The sequence below is a fragment of the Phragmites australis genome, chromosome 3 (assembly GCF_958298935.1).
Source record: "Phragmites australis chromosome 3, lpPhrAust1.1, whole genome shotgun sequence".
NCBI classification, from domain to species: Eukaryota; Viridiplantae; Streptophyta; class Magnoliopsida; order Poales; family Poaceae; genus Phragmites; species Phragmites australis.
Genome location: NC_084923.1, coordinates 1,325,001 through 1,351,259, shown reverse-complemented (window position 1 = coordinate 1,351,259; position 26,259 = coordinate 1,325,001). Strand labels below are relative to the sequence as shown.

General features: G+C 41.8%; 1 protein-coding gene across 1 annotated transcript; it reads right to left on the bottom strand.

The window, feature by feature from the left end:
• Positions 1–16,565: 16,565 nt before the first annotated feature.
• Positions 16,566–18,422, bottom strand: LOC133911440 (B3 domain-containing protein Os03g0120900-like). Its single transcript, XM_062353679.1, has 2 exons — positions 16,899–18,422; positions 16,566–16,815 (listed from the first exon to the last, which is right to left on the bottom strand). The coding sequence occupies exon 1, from the start codon at positions 17,765–17,767 to the stop codon at positions 16,949–16,951; it is 819 nt and encodes a 272-aa protein (XP_062209663.1). The 5' UTR covers positions 17,768–18,422; the 3' UTR covers positions 16,566–16,815; positions 16,899–16,948.
• Positions 18,423–26,259: the final 7,837 nt, after the last annotated feature.

Genomic DNA, 26,259 nt, shown 5'->3' with positions numbered 1-26,259 from the left:
ATCGGTGGTGGTGGAGATCGAAGTTCCAACTCCATTCCATCGATCCATCATCCATGGCGGTGCGGCGGGTAGGTAGGCAGGTCGAGCACACCACACAGTGTCCCCTTTCCTGCTGCAGTCTGGTCGCTAGCATTTGGTTGCTGATCAGATCTAGATACCTCATTGATCAGCCTGCTTAACCGGTGCCAGTTTACTACTTTAAATATGAGTATTCTTGGTCTCTTTTTGGCTAGCTGCTAGATTACGTTGCATCACTAACCGGCTGATAAGACTGCATCGATATATTATTGAACAGTAACTAAATTCCTTCCAACGCAAAACCTGGAAATTTAGCATACGTGAAAGGCTGGACCGCAGCTTCTACCACATCCTTCATGTGTGTGCAGTGTGGTCGAGTCTGGAAGGATCTTAAGTTCGGCTAACTGATTAATCAGCTATTCTATGCCAGAAATGCATGCATGCATGCTCGATCCTTTTGGTGTTGAATATGTGAAAGTATCTTTCGATATCGATAGACCGATGGATCGATCAGTCAGGGACCATTTCAACCCCGACCGCGCGGTGTATTGGCTTATACGACAAGTCATGATCCAGACAGAGGCAAGGATTGCGTCTCGCTCTTCTCCACTACCAGATCAGCTCTGCAATCATCATATGTGCATGCATGCATGCATGCATTCCGATCCCCGGAGGGATCGAGCGAGCAGATATTGCTGCCGCTGCCGGGATGTTGATGACACGGAGACATCTCCCTGAAGATCTGCACTACCATCCATCCTCGCCCTCTCTCCGAGTGTGGGCTCAAGTCAACCTGAAAGCGCCATCTGTGTAAACGTGCGCGCTGGAAATTCCAGGTGATAGCCGTCGTAGGTGCTTGCGTCGTTGCGTTCCGCTGATCCTGGATTTCTTCCACACTCCGATGTCTCCATCGACCGATCTCATCTTCTTTGACCGGACCTAACCATTTCACACAGTTCCGGATTCATACGGGAACAATCTGGAGGGCTGCCCTTGGTGGAGGAGTCTGTAATTTCGACACCACTTTCCATCGTGTGTCTCGGCTTCTACTCACACCCCTGCACAGAGAGGCACCAATGAACACTAAACTAACAAAGCGATAAGATTCGGCGTGTTGCATGAACAACGCCTTTTGGCTTTCGCAGCATGTGTGTGGCACCGGCCTGCGCAACTCTGTCATGACGGTTCGAGCAGCAGGGACACACATTTTGCACCATGCCCCAGTCCGATCCAGCGGCCTCTCTCTCTCAAAGTCGCCATCGTCCCGGCCTGGCCGCTAGCTTCTCCTTGCTTCCTCTCCTTTCCGGTCGATTATTCCTGTCTTTTCGATGAGACGTCCCAGTACAGTACAGGCGAGGCTCCGGCGGATTCGCTTGCACGGAAGCCAAGCGAAGCCAATCGAGATAGACGTACGTCCCATCCAGGTGACTTGTCTGCACTTGATAATATTACAGTGGTAGTGGCGAGTACGGCTAGCTTTTTAGGTCTGAGCCTGACCTGACCTGACCTTCTGACGAGATAGCCCATGCTCATGCATGGAAGTTTCATGACCGTGCATGCATGCTATATGGGACAAGAAAATTGGCATGCGATGCATTGCTTACCAAGACTTCGCTGTGTTGAGATTGGTACTAAAAGGATAAATTAAAAAAACTATAAGATAAGAGAAAGAATTAATGATGGATAATTACCATGTGAGAAAAATAAACGATTAAAATAGTTAGAGTGCGCATGAGTATGCTGAATTGCATTTCACATGCTCCATGCTACAAAAGCTGGCTATGTTATATCTCAAACATCTACCGGCGTGGCTGGCAGGTTTCAGTTGCACGGGTTAGGTCTGGGACTTTACTTGCTTAGCTAGGTTCTAGGTGTAGGCTCCTGGCTAAAATGGACAATTAACTTATGCAAGTACTATGTTGATTTTGGCAGCTGCTGTGAACTAAAAAGTTGATTACGACGGTGATTTCCCCTTAATTTCGATGCCTACATATCGTTAACCGCATTGCTCGATGCGTACATAACTGCTGTGAACCAAACAAAGAAGATGGAGCTGGCTGGCTAGCATCGCAGACCTCATTTAGGATCCAGGGATCAATATAATGTTTGAAGTAAGTTTTTGGTATGCTATCATAAATAGCACCAATATAGTGTGTGTGTGTGTGTGTGTGTGTGTGTGTGTGTGTGTGTGTGTGTGTGTGTGTGTGTGTGTGTGTGTGTGTGTGTGTGTGTGTGTGTGTGTGTGTGTGTGTGAATCTAGATCCACTGTCCAGTCACAAATTCATAAATTGTTGGAAATGTCTATAAAGTGCAATACGCTCCCAGGGCAATCCAATGAAATTGGTGAAACCATGTGCATCCATATTTATTAGCCATGCATCACTCCTACGTGCATATGTATGGAGTTAGCTCGCCTTTTCAATGTGAAGGACACAACGGCTGTGTAATCCTGCACGGTAGAGCTAGAGCAGCAGCAATGTCAACTGAATGCAACAACCCACCAAAAAATTTACTACTAGTAATAAGAAAGAAAAGGGGCAACGAAGCATGGATTTTTTTGTTTCAAAAATAAAAAAATTCAAAATTAGACGGCTTTTTTTTATATATTTCAACGGAGGATAATAGTCTATTTTTATAAATTTTTCAAACGAAATCTAGTTTAGTAATTTTTTTATTTTCGAAATATGAAAGTAAAAAAAAAGCTCACGAAGCATGCAGGATTTTGGACAGACCATAGCTTCTTGATTGGTGAGCCTAATCTTTGGTCGCTGACGTGTGGTCCCGGAACGAAGCTGTGCCACCGCTGCAGTGGCGTGAGATGACGACAAAGATCACATTCCGTTCTGCTCATTGGCCTGCGGCGCCCAGTTTTGTCTTGAGTACAGACCTCGCGTACTAATAATGTCCAACCTACTACTCGCTGACATGTTGGTCCAATGAAACATTTGGTCCCACGACGTATTCGCAGTCGGTTGCTACTCCAGCTCAGCGAAGGTAATGGCGTCACAAGAGAGCAGGGAATGACAGACTGCGCCGACACACTGCCACCTCTGCCACTGTCAACGAACGCCTACTAGTACTATAGTAGTGCCTGCAGAACGGGACCACTCCAAAGGACCCCGGCAATAATTTCCGCCCAATTCTACATCTCCCCACTCATGTGTTGTTTCGTATGGATACTTTACCGGGATCATACTATAGCAACATAAAAAATAGATAAATAAGATATAAAATTAGTGATAGATTTTTTATTAAACACATATTAATGATAAATTTTATTATAATCCATCACTAATGTACTATTTGATCGAGACCTAATCTAAACTCGTTACGAATAAATGATGATTAGTAATAGGTTGTAATATGATCCGTCACTGATGATAATAAGAACAGATCAAGTTATGATCAGTCACTAGTGACTAACTCATCAGTAACAGATCATTCTAAATTAGTTATTAGTAATGGGTAAGTTGTGATCTGTCACTAATGCTGTTATTTATAAATATTTTTTATTTTTATTTTATTTTTCTATCATTTTTTCTCACCTCAGCAGCATTATAATAGGAACCGTTGTATATTTATGCTCAAGTTTGATGCAAGGGTGACGGCTATAGATACAAACACGCGTTCTAAAAAAAGGTGTAGAAACTTCAGTAGGCGATAACTCTATCTTCTAAGCAAATTTTGGCCTCGAACATTTTCCAATTCGGATATAATCGGGGAGAAATAGATGTAATTTTTTCTGTAGATATTTGTAAAGTAAAAAATATTGAAATCGGAGCCCGTATGCAAAAATATGCCTGTTTTACCAATAGCATTTCGAATCACCTATCAAATTGCGATCGTTTGCATGAAACATTAAGAAATTCATAAAATATTAGTACAAATTTAGATGTAAACGAAATTTGACAAAATTAGTCATGACTAACGAGTCACGATTATGACGCGTCACTAATGACATTTGGCAAATAATATTAAAATAATAAAATATTCAGTTTCTATCATAACTATATGATATGTGAGGTGGTAACGGTGCTACGCACACGAGAAAGAGGTCACGAGTTTGATTACCACAGAACGCAGACTGAAAGTAATGTGAAAAATAGCGTGGCTTATAGCGCATATGTGATGGGCCTATATGGGAATGACTCAGGTGAAAAAAATATTTTTATTAACATTTTACATTTAAAAAAAATGAAAAATATTCATCAGTCATCAGTAATGAGTCAACATTCACTAATATTTTGTTAATAGTGACGAGTCACGATTACGATCAGTCACTAATGATTGAATATTAGTGATGGGTAACGATTATGACCCATCGCTGATAATCTTATTAGTGACAGGTTATAATATAACTCGTCACTAATGATCTCTCATTAGTGACATGTTCAGGATGACGAGTGTCATTAATAAGCTTTTTTCAAGTAGTGTAAATTGCGATAGTTGAAATCAAGAACAAAAACTTTTGCAAGTCGCGGAAGTCGTTTTCCAAAACCTGTCTCGACAAATTGTAGTCCTGTCGAAAAAAGTTTTCACGCTACACAATGTTTTCTCCCACATTTTTCTGATTGAGATGTGATGGCCTACTTCACATCATCGTTTGAGGTTTCCACATTTACCCCTTTTTTTTTTCATTTCCTCCTCGCCCTTGTGCGTGAGTTCTATGTCAACATAGTATCTTTTTACGAAAGAACCAATGTGTGCAAGTTGCAGCGGTTTCTTTTAGCTAGGATCTATTCTCAACCAGTTGTGATCCTTTCGGAAAAATTTAACGTTATGTGTGTCTTATTTGTCATCACCTCTTCAGCTGCAGCAAGTGGTTTATGATTACACGCAGTACATACGAGAATTATACTCCCTCAGTTATAAATACTTATTATTTTTATTTTTTACGATTTTCGATATACAACTCTAACAATTATTTTTATTAGAATATAATTATAATATTTAATAAAAATATAAAATTATGAAAGTATTTTTAAGATAAATCTATACGTGTGATTTATATTTTCAAATTAAATATTTTAAAAACTAATAATGGTCAAAGTTTTAAAGTTTGACTGAATCTTAATTAAAATAATAAATATTTATGATCAGAGGAGTAAATACTAACTAGTTATCATGATATGTATATAAACCACATGAATGCAACTAACTAGGTAGGTCAGTGGCGGCTGGACTCACAGACGGGTGGTTGAACTGTGTATTGTCCCAACTATTCATCTAAATTCACCGTGTAGATATCTATTCCATTTTTTCTAAAGTAAATACCAAATTGCTGAACAGACAGGGAGATGAAGACACTCTAGAGGACTATGCAAATTCTATAGCATAAAGGGTATTTTTAGTTAGTAGTTGTTTCTGTATGTTTGCAAAAAAAAAGCAAGTATAGTTTGGGGCTTCAAGCCAATATTCTTATTTGCAAGGTGTTAGAGAGATGGTTGTACAACAAGCAGGAGGAAACCTATAGAGAGAGGACGACATTACAAAACAAGCCTCTTTTATACAAAGAACCACGTCGAAGCTGAGATAAGCTTTTATTCATCTGGTCAGACCTACAGTAGTGTTTGAGTAAGGGAAACTCACGTTTGAATTTATGTTTGTATAACTATGAATGTAGTATTTATGGACGTGCCAATATACAAAATATACGAAAGACGGGAGGATAATTGGATGTTCGGAAACATGTAAACTTTATTCATTCATGTCGAATTCATAAAGTACAATTTATCTCATTATACATATTACTCCATAACGCGCACGCTATCTGATTATCTCAATGATCTGGCGATTGTTTTGTCTTGGTTCCCAGGACTTTGTGAAGCTCTCCGGTTAATTACGTCTGTCTTCATGCTACCTTCAATTAAGCTACGCTGGCAGTCATCATATCGAGTACGTCTCCGAGCCTACAAGGTTGTAGTCACACGTAAAAAAGATCGAGCAAGGTAAGCGTTAGAAATAAAAGCAGTGGAGAATGGGATAACAGTATAGCATGAGCTTTTTGAATTGTTTATGCATCCCGATCATCATCGGCCACGTATGACCTCAGAATTATGTATGTATATGTGAAGAGATGGGCTAGGAGCGCGACACGACAAGTATCTTTGATCGGAAGTGGCAGCGTGGCAAAAACCAGGAGCTTTGATGTCGTGCTTGACTCACTAACTTCCTCTTCGGACCTCGTACTTGTCCTCATCGGCCATCTCCGAAGGCAATGAGCTACACAGGTAAAAGCCACAAAGACGAGGGTGATCACTTGTGGGCCATGCAGGCTCTTGCCGCAATAGCACATATATTTTCTGGGATCAGTGTTATCCGACAGCCACATAGGCGAGCCACAAAGGCAAAAACCACACAAGCAGAGGGTAATCACCAATGGATCGTGCCACAAAGGCATTAGCATCACATTGGTCGATCTGTAAGCAAACAACATCAACAATGATAAAAGGAGTCATCAACATACACAGGGCAAGAGCATTATAAGCATCGAGCCACCATTCTTCTCAATGAAACAATCTGAAAGCATCCTTCATAATTCAGAGAGGCAGCAAAACTGAAAATAGGGGGACAACAATAGGAGTCCCATCAAACCAAATGCCACAGGATAACTGGCCAACAACAGGAGGAAGGCCGCTAGGAGCCAAACATTAGAGGAGCTACCATAGGCACATAACTCTTTAACATGATCATAGCCATCCCAAAAATGGCCAACACTTATCTATTTCAGATCGACCCAAACACGGCCAGCACTTATTTCAGATCAACATTAGCAAACAAAAAAACAATAGTAGTGGAATAATGGAACCATGTGCTAGCAACAAGCCAACATATCCAACTGCAAAGGACAAGGCCATCAGGCAATGGTGCCTTAAAGGGCCATAATCAGGATCACCAGGACAAGAATAGGCCGGTCACAAGCACAACAACACTGAATATCGCCACGACGGGTCATAGCAGTAGGCACAACGCTGTGAGCGAAGAACGACCAAGCCAACACGTGCAGCAACCACGACATTCAATCATCGTAGCTGGAGCGCAATACTTCAACGACATGGTCGGAGCGTTAGCTTCTCGAAGTATTGACTTCAACATCTCATGGCACGACAGTCGGGCACGCATAGAGACAGGCAGCTGGGCTTGAACAGCACAACGGCGCACAACAGAGATAGTGATAGCACCACAACGTGATGGCCAGGGACACGCACGAGCAAGATAGGTGACAAAGCGAGATAGAAAGAGCCAGCGGCTGCACATCGCGTCGGGTTGCCACCTCCGATTTGACTGCATGCATCGAGTTCGGGCCAATAGTGATAGGGCACGTCGAGGTCATGCTACCAGTGGCTAGACAGAGGGAGTGATAGCATCATGGCACGATGGTCGGGGCATGCATGAGCAAGATAGATGTTAAAGCGAGAGAGAAAGAGCCGGCGACCACACATCACGCTAGGCTGCCACCCCCAATTTGACTGCAAGGATCGGGTTCGGGCCGGTGACAACAGGGCATGGTGAGGTAATGCTACCAGTTGTTGGACAGAGGAAGGGAAGGCATGACCGGGCTCACCTTGCGAGACGATAGCGGTGGCAATGCAGCTGGTGTTCATGGCGACGATGGCTTGTGATCGATGTTCATGGTGTGTGGCAAACTTGCGCGATGGCGGCGGCGATTTTGTGCAGCAAAAACTGGATGCGATAGGGCCTGGCCAAGGTATCCAAGATTCCCTCCCCCTCGGGCACCCCCTCCCTCCTCCTTATATAGGCGCGTCCCAGGGTCCCCTCTAAGGAGATCAACTCAAAGTCATTAGGGCTTACAGAGGAGATAGAGTCTAAGGTGGTTAGGATTTGTGGAAAATCAAAAATCGATTTCCATTCGCACGGGATAGAGATAGAGGAGGCGGTGGTGGCGGGCCTACAGCTCAACGAAAGAGGCGGAGAGCAGAGGGGAAGTGCGATACGGTGTGGGAGAGGCGGCACGGGGAGAAGAAGAACAGGAGCCAGGCTTAGGGGCGCTCAGGCGGAGAGGATAAGGAGGCGGGGGCGCTTGGGCTAAGCTGACCTAGCCAGGAAAAGAAGAAAAGAACAGGCTAGGCGGCCGGCCTAGCTTGAGCTGGTGCAAAGAGAAGGAGAGGAAATATATATACACGACAAAATGTCATCGCACAAGTAGCATACAATGCCGCTATAGTACACATCTCTAGCTGTTGTGTTCGTTGTTGTCAAAGAGGCACAGATCAGAGCATTTAACAAAGATGCAAGATTTTAGTGCCAGAGCTGTTCTACACACTGGGTAGTCCAATGATCAGAGGCAGTGCACGCTAGAGCATTCTTTCTTTGGTGGCAAAATTTGAATGTTGCACCAGATGGTCCGGTGTTTAGGGGATGTGAACACCAGACAGTTTTCCAAAGAAGTGTGCCAGAGAGAAGATGCACACTGGATAGTTTGATGATTAGCTGTGTGAGCACTGGAGGCTTCACCGGACCAATTAACCAAGATGTTGCAAAATAAGGTTTGATGCAGTTGTACTCACCGGATGATCCGGTGATGTGTAGGTGATGGATGCAACTTGACGCCTGACAGCGGGATGATTGGGGTCAAGCATGGTGCTTGGTGCCAGATGATCAAGGAGGCCGGGAAGAGTCAATGATAATCCTAGCTGTGCACATGGAGTTCAAGCAAAGCTTATAAGGAAGGATGAAGACGGCGTGTTGATGAAATTAAGCGAAGGGGATGCCGGTGCAAGTGACAAGGCAGCCTGAGGTATCAGGATCTAGAGCGGGAGAGACTTACCGGCGGTCAAGATCGTAAGACAGAGTACACGCGTCGATATCGGGATGCTTGTCTGAGGTTAAAGCAAGCAGCTATGAGTTATTTTTTGACAAGCGTAAGAGACGGTTTCGCGGTTTGGCCTCGAAACCATGGAGGGATGAAATGCACGTGGCATCATCGTAGAGCTAACATCAAGGCGAAGCTAAGTTATGAAGGTGCCATAACCGTTCAATTGACGGAGTAGAAAATGGATCAAAATACCCTAGTGGTAGAGTGAAGGCTATTGTAAGCGAGAGGTATTTTAGGAGCAAGAAAGCTTAAGAGCTAAGCTATTTCTCTAGGTCCATAAATAGAGGGATATGGCTGTAAGGATATGGTAAGCCAACCATTTATGTTTGAGAGCTAGAATTTTAGAAGAGATGAGAGGATAAGTTTAGTCTTTGTAATATGTTAGAGCTTTTGTGTGAGAAAATACTTTGTAATCTTTATAAAATAGGGCTGACCTCATGTTGAAATGAAGTGTAAGTTTCCTCTCGTGTTTGAGTTCATCTCCTTCTATTGGCTATGTGTTTAGTTGCAAGTTTTGCTTTTTGGTTGTGATTTTCATCTTGGTTTTTGAACGGTAAGTTCAACACCTTATAAAGTGATTCTTCTTGTTATTAGAGGTATAAAATTCGCACATATATATGTACAAGAGGGTATTGAATTTTCCTGCTTCTATTCTATCAACTTGGGGATTTTTTTTCTCTAGGTTGCTCATGTTGATTCATAATTGTAAGCTTTTGTGGAATAAGACATATGAAATGACATTGAATGGAATCTATGGGTCATATATCATCCGTGGAGTCAAGTTGTTTTGGAACTTCTCTTCTTAAATAGTGTCTTTAGTAATTTTACTTTCGTTGAGGTTTTAAGGTGTGTTGGATGATAAATAGAAGAAAACTATTTGTTTCAAAAGAAATTTAATGAGAGGATGTTTCACTCCTCTTTAATGGCTAATCTCGGTTTCACAATATGTGTTGCTCTCAAACGATGTGTGCTTGAAAGTGCTATGATAAGAAACAGGCTTTGATTGCTAGCTTAGTCAGGCAGGCAGCTTTGTTTGACTTAGCTGTTGATGGACCTGTCATGGATACTTCAGGCATATTTGATACATGTCTGCATCTATATCTATATATGTAGAAAAATGGTGCCCACGTTTGGATGCTCCGGGGTTTCGTTGCATGGGCGGCCAACCGAAAGTGACCATGCAGCATAGGCAGTGTACAAAGCAAATACTTTTTTTCAGATGATTGTTTTTGCAAAAAAATATTCAGACGATGGCAAATGCTATTTTACGGCCGTCTTTAACCTCCCGCCTAGCTCGTGCCGTGCATGTTCCTTTCTGCTCGCCACCTCTTCACCTCCCATCCATCTCCAATCATCTCTGACGGCGGAATTACCTGTGACTGGATCTACACCCATCACTCACGCTAACCTGGATGATTTATATTCCCCTACCCACCCTGGCTCAATGGCCATCCTCCACCGCTCGTGGTTAGTGACATCCCGCTCCCGCGCCCACCTGTCTCCTCCGAAGCTTCCTCTAAAACTGACGATGAAGAATACCCTCCCCAAATCAAACTCCTTTAGGAACCTCGCCAGCACCCGTGGACCGCTGGAATGTAGGAAGTGTAGATAGATATATATTGCAAATGAACAACTCAATTTTGCATCGATTTTAACCTTACCGCACACAAAATAATTAGTAGTTAAGTACTGAAGAGGGTCTCAAAAATATGCTCGCTGATGTGTAAATGGATAAAGATAGAAGACAGTTCTTCCTTTCTCACCCCTCATTTTAGCCTTTTCTTTCTCCCCTTTCTACTTGGCAGCTAACTTAGCTTGCTAGATCGATCCGTACTACTGTCTAAGGTCATCTTCAGTAGTTATCTTAAATTTTCATCCTCAAAAATACTATTACAGCATCCCCTATCACTATTATAGCACCTCTTATTTTTTCATCTCTAACAGCTATCCTATTTCCTACCTTCTACTACTCTTTTCTTTCTTCCGGATCCACCATCAGCCTCTAAAAACAGTATGCTACAGTATTTTCCTTATTAGCACTGATATCCACTATAAACAGTACTGCTACAGGTTGCATACTCCGTACTCCCTCGCAACACTGTAGCAGTACTGTACGACACTGTAGCACTGGACAGTGGTACTGCTGAAGTTGGCCTAAGCTAAACTTTCTTGGCAAGTTCTAAACCCTACCTTTGACGGTTCGTACCAAAACTAAAGCGCTTTTTGAACAGCACATGCGTACTACAGTACAGCAACCTATGGTCAACAAAGATATATATATATATATATATATATATATATATATATATATATATATATATATATATATATATATATATAATGTGTGTTTATTTTCGTTCCTGTGAGCTTTACCAATTAATACAACAAAACACAAACACATTGTCAGCCGCGGATCCAATAGGGGTGAGCCCCTCTACATAAGAATACTTGGGAGCCCGCCACCTCTTTCTCTAAGTCCTCTTCAATTTTAAGTATGGAAGATGCAGAAGAAGTTAAGGAGGAGGAAAATAGAAAAGACGAAGAGAAATAAAAAGAAGAAAACCACATTTACTTTATAGCTCTCGATCTGTCACTATAATTGGCGGTGGCTCGCACTCACATGGCCGGAGCTAGCTAGCTAGCGCATCAACACCGGCCGGCTGGCGCGCTTTGGGTAGCGGTAGCGTGCGTGCGCCGGCGCAGTGGAGCGCACGGCTGGATGGGCGCGCGGCACCGTCGGTCGTACCACGTCGTCGGACGCAAGATGTGCAAGATGGACTGCGATCGATCGTTCATAGCCGCTGCCGTTGAGCTGCATGCTTAGGGTGAGCCCCACAATACGGACCTAGTGATAGTTTAGTGCTAGCTCCTAGCTAAGCTACGAGGCTACTCTAGCTAGCGTGCTCCCCATATTGTAGCTAGCTAGCTACCTCATAGAATGGTCCATGCAGGCACCATGGAGCGATCGAGAGATCGATAAAGACAGCGGCAACAAGCATGGCACGTAATTTCCTCCCTCCTCACGGTCTGCTTGCTGATCGATCTTCTGGATCGGCCAGCTCTAGCCGGATCCTTTGCGGCCACGCACACCACCAGCTAATGCTAGGCCTAGATTGGAACAGGGATCTTTTTTCCACTTTCTGCAAGAACTGAGCAGTTTCATGTCAAATTCCTGGATCCAAAATTGTTCTAGCCTTATAGGCCCTGTAAATTCCGAAACGAAAGTTGCACCCGCGGCCAAATTTGATGTAGAATATTTTTTTCGACAACACGCCGTTGAGTTGTGCATCAGTGCATTTTAAAGGAATGAAATTCAGAGTACAAAGGTGAAACTAAATACTCCCTCCAATACAAAAATAAGTGTCGTTTTTTGTTACGTGCAGTCAACTGTTTTAAACTTTTACACAAATTATTTTTGATGTATTTAATTTGGATACATGAAAATGACATGGGTAGATTTTTCTTGAAAAGTACTTTCATAATAATATATTTTTGCTATATTTTATTAATATATTACGATAAAAAGTAGTAGTTAAATTTGTATTTTGTGGATTATATTGATGTCCAAAATGATATAATTTCAAAGTAGAGGGAATAGGAAATAGTCAGGAAAGGAAAGGCAGATCCACATTCAACTTGTGACCATTATATATATAGACACAGACACCGATACACATTTTAATAAAAAAAGGCAAAAGAAAACGTGCAGATCATTTGCAGGTCGTTATTTTGCTCATGGGCATGGACTTGATAGCTAGGTAGCTATATTTACCCCTACAAGTTCACACTTCATTTTCAAGACATTGATGGAAGAAGATCCCAACTCACAAGAAAAGGACATTTATGTTTTTCGTATTGAGTTCTTCATAATAGCTAATGACAAATAAAAGATGATAGATATCAGACAAATCATGCTAACATGAGTACACATGTATGTGTCTCTGCATTACAATAATTTTGGGGCGAGACACCATTTATATTGATGCCTATGTATCGATGGATGCTCTTCTCTTCCCTAATTCCATTTTAGAGTTAGGAAAGAAGTATTAGGGAATTGCCCCCAATCTCTATTCGTTTTCAATACTATAGCAAAAACACATCCTCTAATATATAGTATATAGACCATTCTTATGTACTGTTGCATGCATGCTGGCTGCCATCTTGTTCGGGGGGGGGGGGGGGGGATATCTGCTAGTTTTCGTAAGGCAAATGCATGAATATGAGTGCCTGCATTACGTTCATGAGCCCCCCGTCTCTTTGTTATCAATCAAAAGTGCGAATGTCGACCAACCAGAAAGAAACAACTTAATGGTCTAATTTAGGCAAATCAACTACACATGCACAAGCATGGAATGTTCTTTTCGATGTAAATGCGTGTCATCCTGCTATCTCTAACTGTCAATAAGCAACAATTCATAAGAACATTATCTATGCAAAAACAAAGAACAACTTAAGTATAATATATGTGTACAACGTTACACATAATAGAGATGTTGGAGATTTGAAGCATTGCCTCTTTTGCGCGTAGTAGATCCTAAGTACACTACTTCTATGCGTGTTGATACTCTAACTGCCATTTCTTTCACTTACTCGAATGAAATTTTGATCCTTACCTTTCATTTAAGCAATTTATATGCAAGTAGTTATTGTGCACTATATTATCAAGGCAATTTCTACAACAAAAGTGACTAACCTGAAGAGATCATGCAATTAGGATATACTACACATCCTTCGAATACACTAGAGATCGATTATTGCACACTCAAAACAGGAATATAATACTCACGTTGATTTTTCAAGTACATACTAGGAACAAAGTGACAGTTATTGATCAATTAGTTGATAATTCTATGTATACAAATTAGCTTAATTTAGGCAAAATATGAGCAATGTGATATATGAATGCACCTTATTGCACAATGCGACATGACAACCAGAAGAGCCGCTTACATTACAAAGTACCAGGAGTTCCTAAAGAACCATGCATGTACGATTAAATTTTGATTCCTGAAAAAATAATGCCTGGCCGGAAAGGAATTGAAGGATGATAAACAGTCTGCTTCAGACTTGCTACGCTAAATGACTGTGAATTTGTTTGGGAAGGACAAAAATGACTGCTGTGAATAATAAAGCATCTTTGATTGCTACACGCCCTATGTTATGGAATTAATGGAGGTAGTATTATATAAAAAGATGATCTTGATCACTCTATCACGGCATTAACCCCATGCATGCATGGTCCCGAGTCCTGACTTCTGATATCAGAGTGATTTTTTCATGACCCTCAACAGTAAGATTAAAGGCAAACTCATGTACAACACCAAAGCTGCTGCTATATTAATTTCATATACTGAATTTCTGACAAGGCATGCATATTGATCCTGGACTAAAATCAAGGGAGAATCATTATGGACAAATCTCTACTACATGATCTAGGGAGCAGGTAGCCCAGAGTATACACCCAGCGTTAAGGGCCTAATAATGAGTGACACTGAGCAATGGCAGAGCCTGCTCATGCATGGGTGAAGCAGAAATTAAAAGCTCTCATCTCCTATCAATGGCTACTACTAGTACTACCCAGTAAACATACCTAGATAAGTATATAAGCCAGACCAAATCAGCAAGGTTTTGTGCAAATATATAATATTATTATGGAGTACTTGTGTCCCACAGGTTAAGTTTTTCATTGCCACACACTACTTCAGAATCAGTTTTATATGCCAACCTATCACTGCTAGTTTCTAATGGATCAGTAGTGATAAGGTATCACTACCGATTCGTAAGCCGTGCGCAAAGAACCTATCATCGCGGCTTACGAACCGGCAGTGATAAGAGGAATCACTGCCGGCTCAAGCAATCGACCAGCGGTGATGTCTAAATCTTTCATCACTACCGGTTAAAGCCAAGGATCGACAGTGATTCTAGGGCCGGATTCGAATTTTAAGTTCAATCCAGTTAAGTCTCGCGTCCGCTCGTCCGGTTAAGTCTCTCTCAATCTCTCATCTCTCTTGTATCTCAATCGATCTCCTCTCTCTCAATCCAGTTAAGTCTCTCTCAATCTCTCCTCTCTCATATCTCAATTGATCTCCTCACGACGTCGAGGAATGACTTCTGGGCAAAGGTCTCCCTCGCCGTCCGTGACACTGCCGTGCTCTACTACTCCCTGGGACGCTTTGACCATGATTACTTTGCCAAGCGCATCAGCGTCGCTTCCTCCGACTTCAACGACATCTACGGTCAGCAGGGCCACGGTGTGCTCGATCGGTGCACCACGCAGCAGCAGTAGCTGGGGCACTCCATCTTCAGCGTCCATCCAGATCTGTGATGTGAATCTTTCTATGTAGATGTGAATGTTTGTAGGTTGTTGATTTCTTTCTCTGCGTGTGGATGTGAATGTTTGATGTATGTGAATGTGAATGTTTGATGCTACTGATCTCGATGATGTGAATGTTTGATCTTGCTACACTCATGAATGAAAGCAGCGATGGTGGCGGGACACGCGGCGGCGGAATGGGTGCAGGGGTCAGTGAGCGAGTGGCGCAAAGCTGGCGCCGGGGGGGGGGGGGGGGTTGCGAGTGCCGAGTAGGATTTTTTATTTTTTTTTGTTTCTAGACTATGGCAATATTGTCGGTGGATAACAACCGACAATGATAGTAATCAGACTATCACTACCCTTTGCATACTGCCAGTTCTAAAATTGGTAGTGAAAACCTGGTTAGAACCAGCAGTGAAGGACTATTTTGTAGCAAGGTCATGTATTCGCAACAATGTTTTGTACCGTGCATCACTATGCAATGTGGTCTGCAATTTTGCAGTGTGCATCCACATGCATGTAGAGATTCTTCTCTCTTCCTCACCCTGACACTAAAAGATCAAGGGGGAAAACTGAATCCATCAGGAAAGTATCTCACATATACTTTTAAATGCACCACTTTTTTATTTTTAGCATTGCCTGCAGAAAAGGCAGGATACCATACGCAAATCTTGGAATTTAGCTCATGTATGAGTGGCATGCATGCCTGATGAACACTCAACACAATAGACAGAACTGCTGGTGCAGAAGAAACAGCAGCAACAGAAGCAACAGGGAAGGATGGCACTAGAGACAAATGCACAAACCAAATCAAGAAGTGGAACAGTGGTGGGAGCACAGAGAGAGATAAAGAGAGAGAGATAGACGCTTTAGCTTACGGATGTAGAGTGTGCAGCATGCGTAGGATAGGAGAAGGATTTAGCATCTGACCTCCAGTCCTCCAATAACTGCCTGTCCTGCCTGTCCTAGAGAGAGATGGCTGGCTGCTCGATCTGGCATGGCTTGGCTAGCTAGCTCCCACATTTTAAAGACACCTGCCTCCTCTCCCCTACAGCTTAGCAGCTTTGGAAGGAGAGCCCAATTGACCTGTCTAAACACCAGCAGCAAGAACAAGAACAATCCATGCGTGCAGTACAGTAGAACACACTTGTCGTCCCCAAGATATACTCCACGCCATGCAGCAAATTAATTGTTATCATATGTGGGGAGCACGCCTTGTTTCCTAGGCTTGGTCATGGTAATATACAATTACTCCGTAGATTTCAGAATTGCATGAAACCAGTTCGATCGTCTTCTCCCTGATACATTATATACTGGTCTCGCTCTCTACATAAAGAAGAGAAGCGATAAGACCAAGCTAATTATAGTAAGCACGTGCAAATCAACTCAGAGAAAAGCAAAGCAAATCGAAGCAAGAAATTAACCAGCGAGAAATATTTTTTTGTTGCTGCTTTGTTCTTAATCTTCTTATTTCCCCTCACACTGCAATTGCTTAAGGAAATTAAGAGAGATTAGCTATATACGGATTACGAAGATTGCAGGTGCTCATCCTTGCTCCGGCCGCCGCCTCCTCCTCCTCCCCTTCCTTTCTTGACTTCTTGATCCTCCCCACGACGACCATTTGTGCAGTCAATGGCGGCAGAAGTGGCTGGGAAGTAGTAGCTGTAGTGGTAGATCGATCGCACGTACGACCACGACCACGCCCTTCACAAGTCAAGGTTCAAAGGGTACCTCGCTTTCCCGGAGGAGGACGACGACGATGACGGCGGCGACGGCAGGGTCTACGGCGGCGGCTCCGTTTTCCCGCCGCCGTTTTCCTCCTCGGAGCCCGCGCAGTCGAGGTTCACCCCGAAGAGCCGCACGCGCTTCGAGGCCGGCGACGCCACGGAAGGCGGCCGCTCGGCGTGCCCTGGCGTTGTCGCTATCCGCACCGGCACCGACTCCAGCACCACCGTGGCCTGCTGATGCTGATGCTGATGCTGCTGGTGCGGCCGGTAGAAGAGCACCTGCCTGGTGCTGGGCCCGTAGGCGTCGTACGAGACGTGCAGGCGATGGGAGTCGTGGAGCGAGGAGGGCGAGGGCGACAGGTGGAGCACCGTCCTGGAGCCGACCGCGGCGGGGTGCGCGTGCGCCCATGGTGCGAAGGGGACGGACGGGAACGGGAGGCGGTAGTACTGTACAGGCGGGTCGGGTCGGCGGCGCCAGTCGATGAAGAGCCTTCCTCGCGCCGCCTCGCCGACTCCGCGTCCAAAGGTAACGGTGTCCCCGGCGTCGAGGCGCTTCTCCTTGACGAAGCGGCTCCATCCCTTGGTCATGACGTAGCTCTGGCTGCTGTTCCAGTATGAGTAGCGGAAGCGCCAGGGCTTGCCGGTGCAGTCCTCAAAGCTGAGCAGGAGGCCCTTCTCGTTGGCCGCCGTGTCCAAGGGAAAGTACTTCTCCGCGTGCTGCTTTGGGATCACCAGCCGGTTGAGCTTCCCCACGTCGCTCGGCGTCACCACCTTGTCGAACATGTGCTCCTTCTCCACCGCCTCCGCCTGCCCTTCCGGGTGCTCCACCCTTTCGCCGCAGCCCGACCGGATCGGTCCGGCAGTGAACTCCATCTCCAGCGATGATCGAGGCCGAGGTAGTTAGACGCCGGTGCCTCCTGCCTCCCTCCCCCCCGCCCGCCCTGCAGGCTGCAGCCTTGACCTTTGACCAGCAGTATACAACTATGCGCTTATGGTATGCTACTGGTCCGCCGAATGCCTATCTACTGCCTGTGGTGTGCTGTTACTATTGATACTATAGGACTTTGAGGCTTGTTTTATATTAGTGGATGGCTTAGGATTTTGGAATTTAGAATCGCAGGGTTCGGTTCTTGTTGGTTTCTTGGCTTGTGGCTACTGGTGAATTCAATCAGCTAGCTAGGGATGAATTGAAGGGTTTGTGTGCTAGCTTGTGCTGTGGGATTATGCGGGCTGCGAATCAAGAGAGGGATGAGGAGCAAGAGGAGGAAGAGGAACAAGGAGGAAGAAGAGGGGGCTGCAGGCTGGCTAGGAGATGTGACAATGAGTGGTAGCAGTACTGTGAAGGTTCTTGGTGGGGAGTGGAAAAGGGAAGGGTGGAGGGATGGATACTTACTTTTGGCTTGCAACTGTGCTTATATGTGTGTTTGTAGCTAGGCCGGTAAGCTTGTGACCTCTCTCTCTGTATATATGTATGTATGCACGTGTATGAGGTGGGGTTGTAGGGAGAGGTAGCACAGGGAGGAAGAAAGGGTGGGCACACCACAAGTAGCCTGCTTTTCAAAGGGAAGAGATGAGAGAGTGGTGGGAGATTTATTTTGATCGTTTATTTTTTTATCTAATATTTATCTATTTGTTGATTCTTTTATTTATCTTATAATTAATTTATCTATTTTTTATATAAATCTTAATTAGGTGAGGAAGAAGGTAGGGGTGAGAGGGTGGGACTCACGAATTATCTGGTTCAGCTCATGTGAGCTTGTCCTTGTCATGCTACAGGGGAGGAGCCTTTATGTGAGTTAGGCAGGCGATAGGCCCCAAAATGTCAGTTGTTGCCTGCAAATCTTCAACATGTTATTAGAAGGCAGCAACAAATTACATTCTATACATATATACATTCTATACAAATTATATATATACACCCATTGAAATATTGATTCATACAATCAAACCAGCAATATATATATGTATAGAATATATATGCATGCGAAGTTGCTAAGTGTACAGGACAATTCTGCATCCGTCACTGAATTGAGTAGCCAAATTATTCCTTCTCGCGCACAGTTTATTTATTTATTTTTATGTCGTTTCTGTTCAGGGTTGCATTAAACAAGCTTGACTCCAGTCAACTCTACCAAGAAACAGCAATAATAGATATATGATCACATACGGTTATTTAAAAGTCGTCAATAATAAATTACATATAGACGATTGACAGAAAAAATATCTATGATATTCTCAGCCATCTAAAAAAACGATAGGAGTGGAAAATGGATATCCGGTATCCAAATTATCCAATATTCATATCCGTTAGAACATAAATATGGATATTTGTATCCGTATTTGTGTCTAAAACAGATATTAAAATGGATGTATATGAATTCATTTTCGAGATTTGGATTCAAATGTGGATATCCGAATTGCTTTGAATTTGAAAATAGAAATGAATAATATTCGTATCCACCAACCAGGAACCAAATTTCGCTAATGTTTTAGAAGTTTTAGAGGTGAATGAAATTTATATATTCCGGTCCAATCAAATTTGAACAAATTTTAGTAAAATTTGATCTAAAATTTAAATTTCCAACATGACTTTTGAATGAAATTTCTATATTTTTGGTAATTCCAGTAATTTCAAATGTGAACGACTTTTTTGCTTAGCAAAATAAAAATTCTTATCGTTAAAGGTGCAGGACATTTGCATACAACCTGATCGAGTAGATATTCAAATGCGGATTTGGATTCGAACTATTCGATTCGTATTCGCATTTGAGGATATTTGGATTTATATTCGTATTCGTATTAAAATATGGATAGCAATATGGAAAGTGGACTATTCGATCCGTATCAAATCCATTTCTATCCCTAGAGAGCGAGAACACACAAACAGTTTTACTAAAATGACATCTATGTGTTGACGGCTCCTAGATACCGCCTGTGTGTTGTTGAACGACACAGACTCCGTATGAAAATCCGTTTATGTCTAGTAGTTGTCTATACACAGTGATCTTTTAGTAAAATCGTCTGCGTATTCTCGCTCTCCTAGGCGCATATGATTTTTTTTTAACAAATATCCATCTATGCTTAGATGATCAACACAGATGAGTTTTATAAATATTGGTCTATAGTATATATTTGAAAATTCATGAAATATTCATACGAAGTCGGGTGAAGAAATTTTTTACATGAAAATTATAGTTTTTGACAAGATCTACAACTTTATAGTTTATAACATTTTTATTTGAAGTTATTTAGATACCTAAATAATTATCTAAAATTTTGAAAAAAAGGGTCAAAAGGTTATATTCTATTGCTATCATCAATGATGTACAGTAAGATGGTAAGTAAATTATGAGCATGGTATGAGGGCATGGGTTCAACGCCTATAAACCGCAAGTACATGAAAAATCAAGTGACAACACGTGACCGCCACGGGTGGCTCAAATGCAATTTTTTTTAAAAAAAAAAAATCCTACGTTGAAAATATTACTTTTTTCTAAAAATAATATCACAAACGATTCTAATTGAAAACCATGTATGCTATATCATATTACTTAATTAAAAATCGTCTATACTATATCATATTACAGACGGATGGTTAACTGTCTGTGACACACTTGATAAAAAAATTTCACACAGACAGTTTCATTTCCCATATATGATGTATGTTAAAAACTGTATTTAATAGCGTGATACGTGGTAGTGACCGGTATATGTTATCCCATCAAATTTTGTTGCACTTTTAGGTGAAGCAAGAGCATATTTTTCTTGTTTTGATTAGGTAACGTTGCCATATTAATAGATTGGACAGGCCGATTTCAATGCACACATCTCATCATGTTCAATCGATCTTAGTTGCCCGGTTCCTGTCATATATGCTCGGTTCAAATAACTCATGCTAGACATGTTTCTGCCCCTGAAAACTGCACACCGTTTGATGATTTTCTTCATAAATTTATTTCATATGATCGTACTGCAAATCTGCAGCCTCCCTGGCCTGTTGTTGGTCGCAATATGTACAGTAATAGTACGATTGCATTGTTGCTGTTGTTGTTAAAAATCTAAAAAACATTCAGCAAATCAAAACTGAAACACGTGTGCTTCCAGGTAGAATATTGCAACATGAATCTGCAGATGCGGTTTTTAATTAGGCCACAGTGGCTCTGAACATATTTCAGGTTATCTGCTTGGTGCACACACATGTTGCTGAGTCTTAACTGGGCACAGCAGGCAGGGGATAGTAAAGTATATGGCCAGTGGGTTCTATTTGTGGGAGAACTGGAGGCGGCCTTGAGGGTTAGTTGGCATGTTAGGCTCTGGCAAAGGCTTTTCTGGTCTAAATTTGTGGTGTGATTTCAAGAGGTAATTGCTAATTACCTTTGTTCAGACCAACGTTGTCACTTACACGTATATATTTTTACGTTAGCTTATTTTAGATCGAGAATGACGATTAGATATGATAAATATGTATTTTTTCTAATTGTTTTGAAACAGATGATCTTCTTTTATTTTATCATCTAACGCATCTTAAAACAAAGAGCAGAAGTAAAACCAAAGAGAAAAACAAATTACCATTAAAAACATCAAAGGAGACATAGCCCTCTTATATATATATATATATTTTCATTGAAACCTATTTCAAGAGTTATAATCATAAAAGATAGTAATTTGAAGGGAAAACATTTCAGTTCAAAGAAGGAAGCACCTAAGGGAAGAAAATTTTTAAGTTAATGATCTAGAGATAAGAAAATTTAAGACCAACTTTGTATGCGAATTTTATGTCTCTAATACTAAGAAGAATAACTTTACAAGGTAAAAAATTCTAGCTCAATAACTAAAACAAAAATTGCAACGAAAATCGAAAAACTTGCAAACAAAGCAAGGAAGCCAATAAAGAAAAACTACAAGAAGATGAACACAAGCATAAGAGTAAACATAAATTTCATTGCTTACAAAAGATAGTCCTATTTTCGACAGATTATAAAGTACTTTTTTTATAAAAACTATCACATAATATATAGAATAAGCTCTATTATTCATCTCCTCTAAAACCCTACAATAATGCTCTCATATGACTGGCTTTAGCCTCTTCTACAGCCCTTCATCTCTATTTATAGTTCTAAGGAGGTTACTTGGCTCTTAAATTTCCTTATTACTAAAATATACCCCCACTTCCAATGTACTCCTACTTATCTCCGGTGGTATTTTGGTTCAATCTTTTCTCCGTCTATTGAACGGTTGTGGCATCTTCATAACTTAGCTTCACCTCGACATAACCTTTGCGATGATACTACATGCACTCCATCCTTCCGCGATTTTAAGATCAAACCGTGAAACCACCTTGCACACTTCTCAAAACGTGACTCACGACTACTTGCTTACACCTTAAGTAAGCATTCCGATGTCGACTTATGTACTCCATCTTGTGATACTGACCGTCGACAAGTCTCTCTTGCTCTTGATTCCTTAGACCGCCTTGTCACTTGCACCGTCTTCGCGATTGCTTGACTTCCGCATGTACTGCTAGGATCACCCTTAATTTCATCTGTGACCTCCTCGATCATTTGGTACCAAGTACCCCGCTTGACCCCGATCATCCCGCTGTCGACCGTCAAGTTATATCCATCACCTGTATATGATAAGACAAGTATAAACGAATCTCCAACTCCATCATAGATTAGTTAAAATCAAAAACCTTAGTCGAAAAGCTCATCTAAGAAAATTCATGAACATCAGATGATTCAGCGTTGCCAACTCCTCATCGCCGGGCCATCCGGCATGCACATCTTCACAGGACAAGCTGTTTTGCAACTTCTCTGAAAAAAGTAGTCCAACGTGCATTGTGCTCTATCGCCGGACCATCCGGCTTACACATCAAATCTTGCTTCTGTACTGAAATACTCTAGCGTGTATATTGACTTATCTCTGGACCATTCGGCATGTAGAACTCCTAAACTCCGGCTCCTAAAATGCTCCAGTGTACATAATGCCTTATCGCTGGACCATCTGGCTTGTATTAATTCTCCATCAACAGATCATCCGATGAGTATATTTTTTCTGAACTCAGAGACTAAAACACAAACTCTATTTTTCTCTACAACTTAGATTAGTCATGATCATAATTGCAATATGTAGACATGCTCATACAATCTCAAATCATCAAACCAACTTACAATCTTATCAATCACTTATCACATATAAACTAAGATACATTTAAACTTGGTTTCTCAATTATTTTTACACAAATTGTCATCTACTATTAATTAAGAGGATTAGAGATGCAAGTGAGTACTTAATGGTTAATTTAGGTATTAGTTTTTTTTAAGTTAACTAGATGTGAGTTTATCTTCAATTTTTTTTTAGATTGATCTAATGACTCAGATAATATAAAACTTTCATGTTCGGAGATGCTTAACCCCTGCTTTTTGGTCGACGCTGCTTAAATTATATTTTGCGGGCTACAAGGGAGCATGTCCTATAAAGTAGTTGTTGCAAATAGCCCTTTAATGAATCTAGGATCCATGTTGGTTCGTCTAATAAAAAATGTCCGGGAGGCGCAAAACCGAAGCTCGTAAATATAGTAACGTCTCTCAAGTCTCAAAGATTAACCAGTTAGAATGGTCAAAGATGATCGAATCCCTCGATCCCCATGCCTCTGGCCACTAAGCTCATGCAAGTTGATGAGATGAAACCAATTGCATCCCAAGATATATTTCTCGGAGCCGGACTCCTTGCGGATTTGCTAAGCACTTTGTTGACCCGCGTGACAGCACTGGCTGTGCATTGCATGTATACTAATACTGACAGAGTATCAAGTGGCAACGCGTGCAGCCATGTAGGGTTAGGAGAAGAGTATAGTATTGGTTGCTCTGGAGTAAGATAATCTGGCATTTCTCTGACCAATTTGGCCCCCTCCGATCCCCGCGATCCTCGCCGTCCAAGACAAGGCCAGCGATCCAAGAGATTCCGCAGTGGACGTTGGTGCGCGCTCGCATGGTATGACCTGAACCCCGTGATGCAACCTGGAATACAAGTTGATGATATCATTGTTTTTTCATCTCTACCAAAGGCCAGTACATAATTGAATGTTAATGTTACCTGATCATCAAACACACGACGAAAATTCAGATCGGGAAACTGTCTGCGTCTGATTTAGTTCGGTGTGAACGTACGCAGAAATAATCAACTATGTTCACCTTCAATGACCTACAGTGCAGTATTTATACAGTCGTGCACTTTGTGAAAAAAGACATAGACAACGGATGATAACCATCATGAGTAATACATCACTGATGATTAATTATAAGTAACATATAAGAATTTATTATCATTAAGATCATAGGTGGTGGGTTATAACCATGAGCCGTCACTAAAGTGTGTCTCCCATATGCTAGGTGGAAGATATAAGTGATATGTAATTGACATAAGTGACGGGTTAATAGTTTATCCGTCACTTATATTTAGATACAAGTGACAGGTAAAAAGGTTATCGTTACTTATGTGTAGGTTATCCGGTAAAATTGTTCTATTTCTTGGCTGCATCCTGTAGCATAGCTAGGATTTGACAGTATTCTTTTCCCTATAAACAACAACAATGTATCCAAATCTATATCGACAAACATACTTATATAAGAACTCACTTCATCATAGAATCACAAATATTACAAAGTTCCAATCAACCCATTATAAAATCGCAAAGTTTACAAAGTTTTAATCAATTCAAATTACATAAGATCTCATAACCTAGTGTTTTTATAGTGCAACTTGTTATGTGGGTTGATGACTTCAGACATCATGAACCTGACGATCCGTTATCGAATCCCCAGGAGTGCACTGTTGTCGAAAAAACAAGCTGAGAAATCCAGTATAATTTGACGCGTAACTAATATCATGTTATCATATAATTAAACTAACTACTAAAATTAGTTACGAATAATCTTGTATTGAATTTACATTGGGGATTTCATATCCTTTGCTCGAATCATAAGGAGCATGTTTCACGCAATATAGAATTTGCATGCGTTGCCTGGTAGTTGTTGGTAGCACTGCTCATAAAAAAAATTTATTGTTAGATCAAAAAAAAAGAAAGAACAACAACAGAGAGCATTTGGTAATTTATTTAGTAGTATTTACCGGGAACTCGGTTTTGTGCGTCAGTCTGTGACCATCTTTCGCGTTGTAGTCAGGATCAGCTTGTAGTTACATGTGAAAAGCCCTGCATAAAGAGAGATCGATTAGGAAACATTTGAATATTAGAATGTTAAATATGCAAACTAAGCCAGACTGAACTTACGTGTCGAGTAGTCCTTTTACAGCATTATAATCACGCTCACCAGGTTTGTCTTTTGGTCCTATTGGTCTTGATGAGTCGGGATACCACACCATGTTCCACTTGAGACAAATAACCCATAAGAGCCAATGATCACCGGTGTTATGGGCGTCCAACAGGTTGTCTATTTTGGAATATTGTTGTGTTACCTTGGCCACATAGTCCACTGTGTAGTCGCTATGAAATTGGATGACCGAGATTGTAATGGCCTCAAGGTCAAGAAATCGGATGGGCTCATTATTCTTCTTTATTTCTTTGATCAAATGTCCATAGATAAGAATATAGTTAGATTTAAGGGACTTACAATGTGCAGATCTGTAATAATAATACGTCCAATACATCAAGGTTGAATATGTCATATAAGTCATTGAAACCCATAAGTAAGTAGTCGTCTTCAGTTAAGAAGTGTCATTGTTTGTACTGTATAACTATAGATTGGGCCTTGGTGTCTCTAGAAATATGTATGTAGTAATTATGCAGGTCAGCACATACTTCTCTCGCCCTTGTTAGGTCATCTCCTATCATCAAGGACTTCCCATATTAAAATTTCATGTTGGCACTTGTCTACTATGCTCCAATCTCCATGGACTTCTTCATCAAAATAATGGACTTCGACCTCTTCGGCATGTGGTTCTTAGAGCCTTTCTTCCTGGCTCCCTTTTCCTTCTTCTTTGGGCTCTTTGGGGGAGATGGAATTGGAGCTAGAAGCAAGGCTGCCAGATGCGGAGGACAAGGCAGTGAAGCCGGCTTCTCTAGAGGAGAAAGGAGTGAAGCTACCTTTTCTAGAAGTGAGGGGTGCGTCAGCGGTGCACTTGAAGCTCGTCTAGACTAGGATGCACTGGAGGCCACGATGTTGCCCCTCTTCCATTGAATCTTTTGATAAAGAGCTTCAGCTAGAGTTGTGACTTCATCATTAGAGGGGAGCTCCAACACGTGATCGGTGGTATTGCTATGTAGCATTTCCACTGTAACCACATCATAGCTAGCACGTATCAGGACCGTATGTAAGATATGGACATCTCGAAATACCTGACCCCTT

What these genes read in the sequence shown, in the direction of transcription:
- LOC133911440 (XM_062353679.1), bottom strand. Translation starts at nt 17,767, where the DNA reads ATGGAGTTCACTGCCGGACCGATCCGGTCGGGCTGCGGCGAAAGGGTG.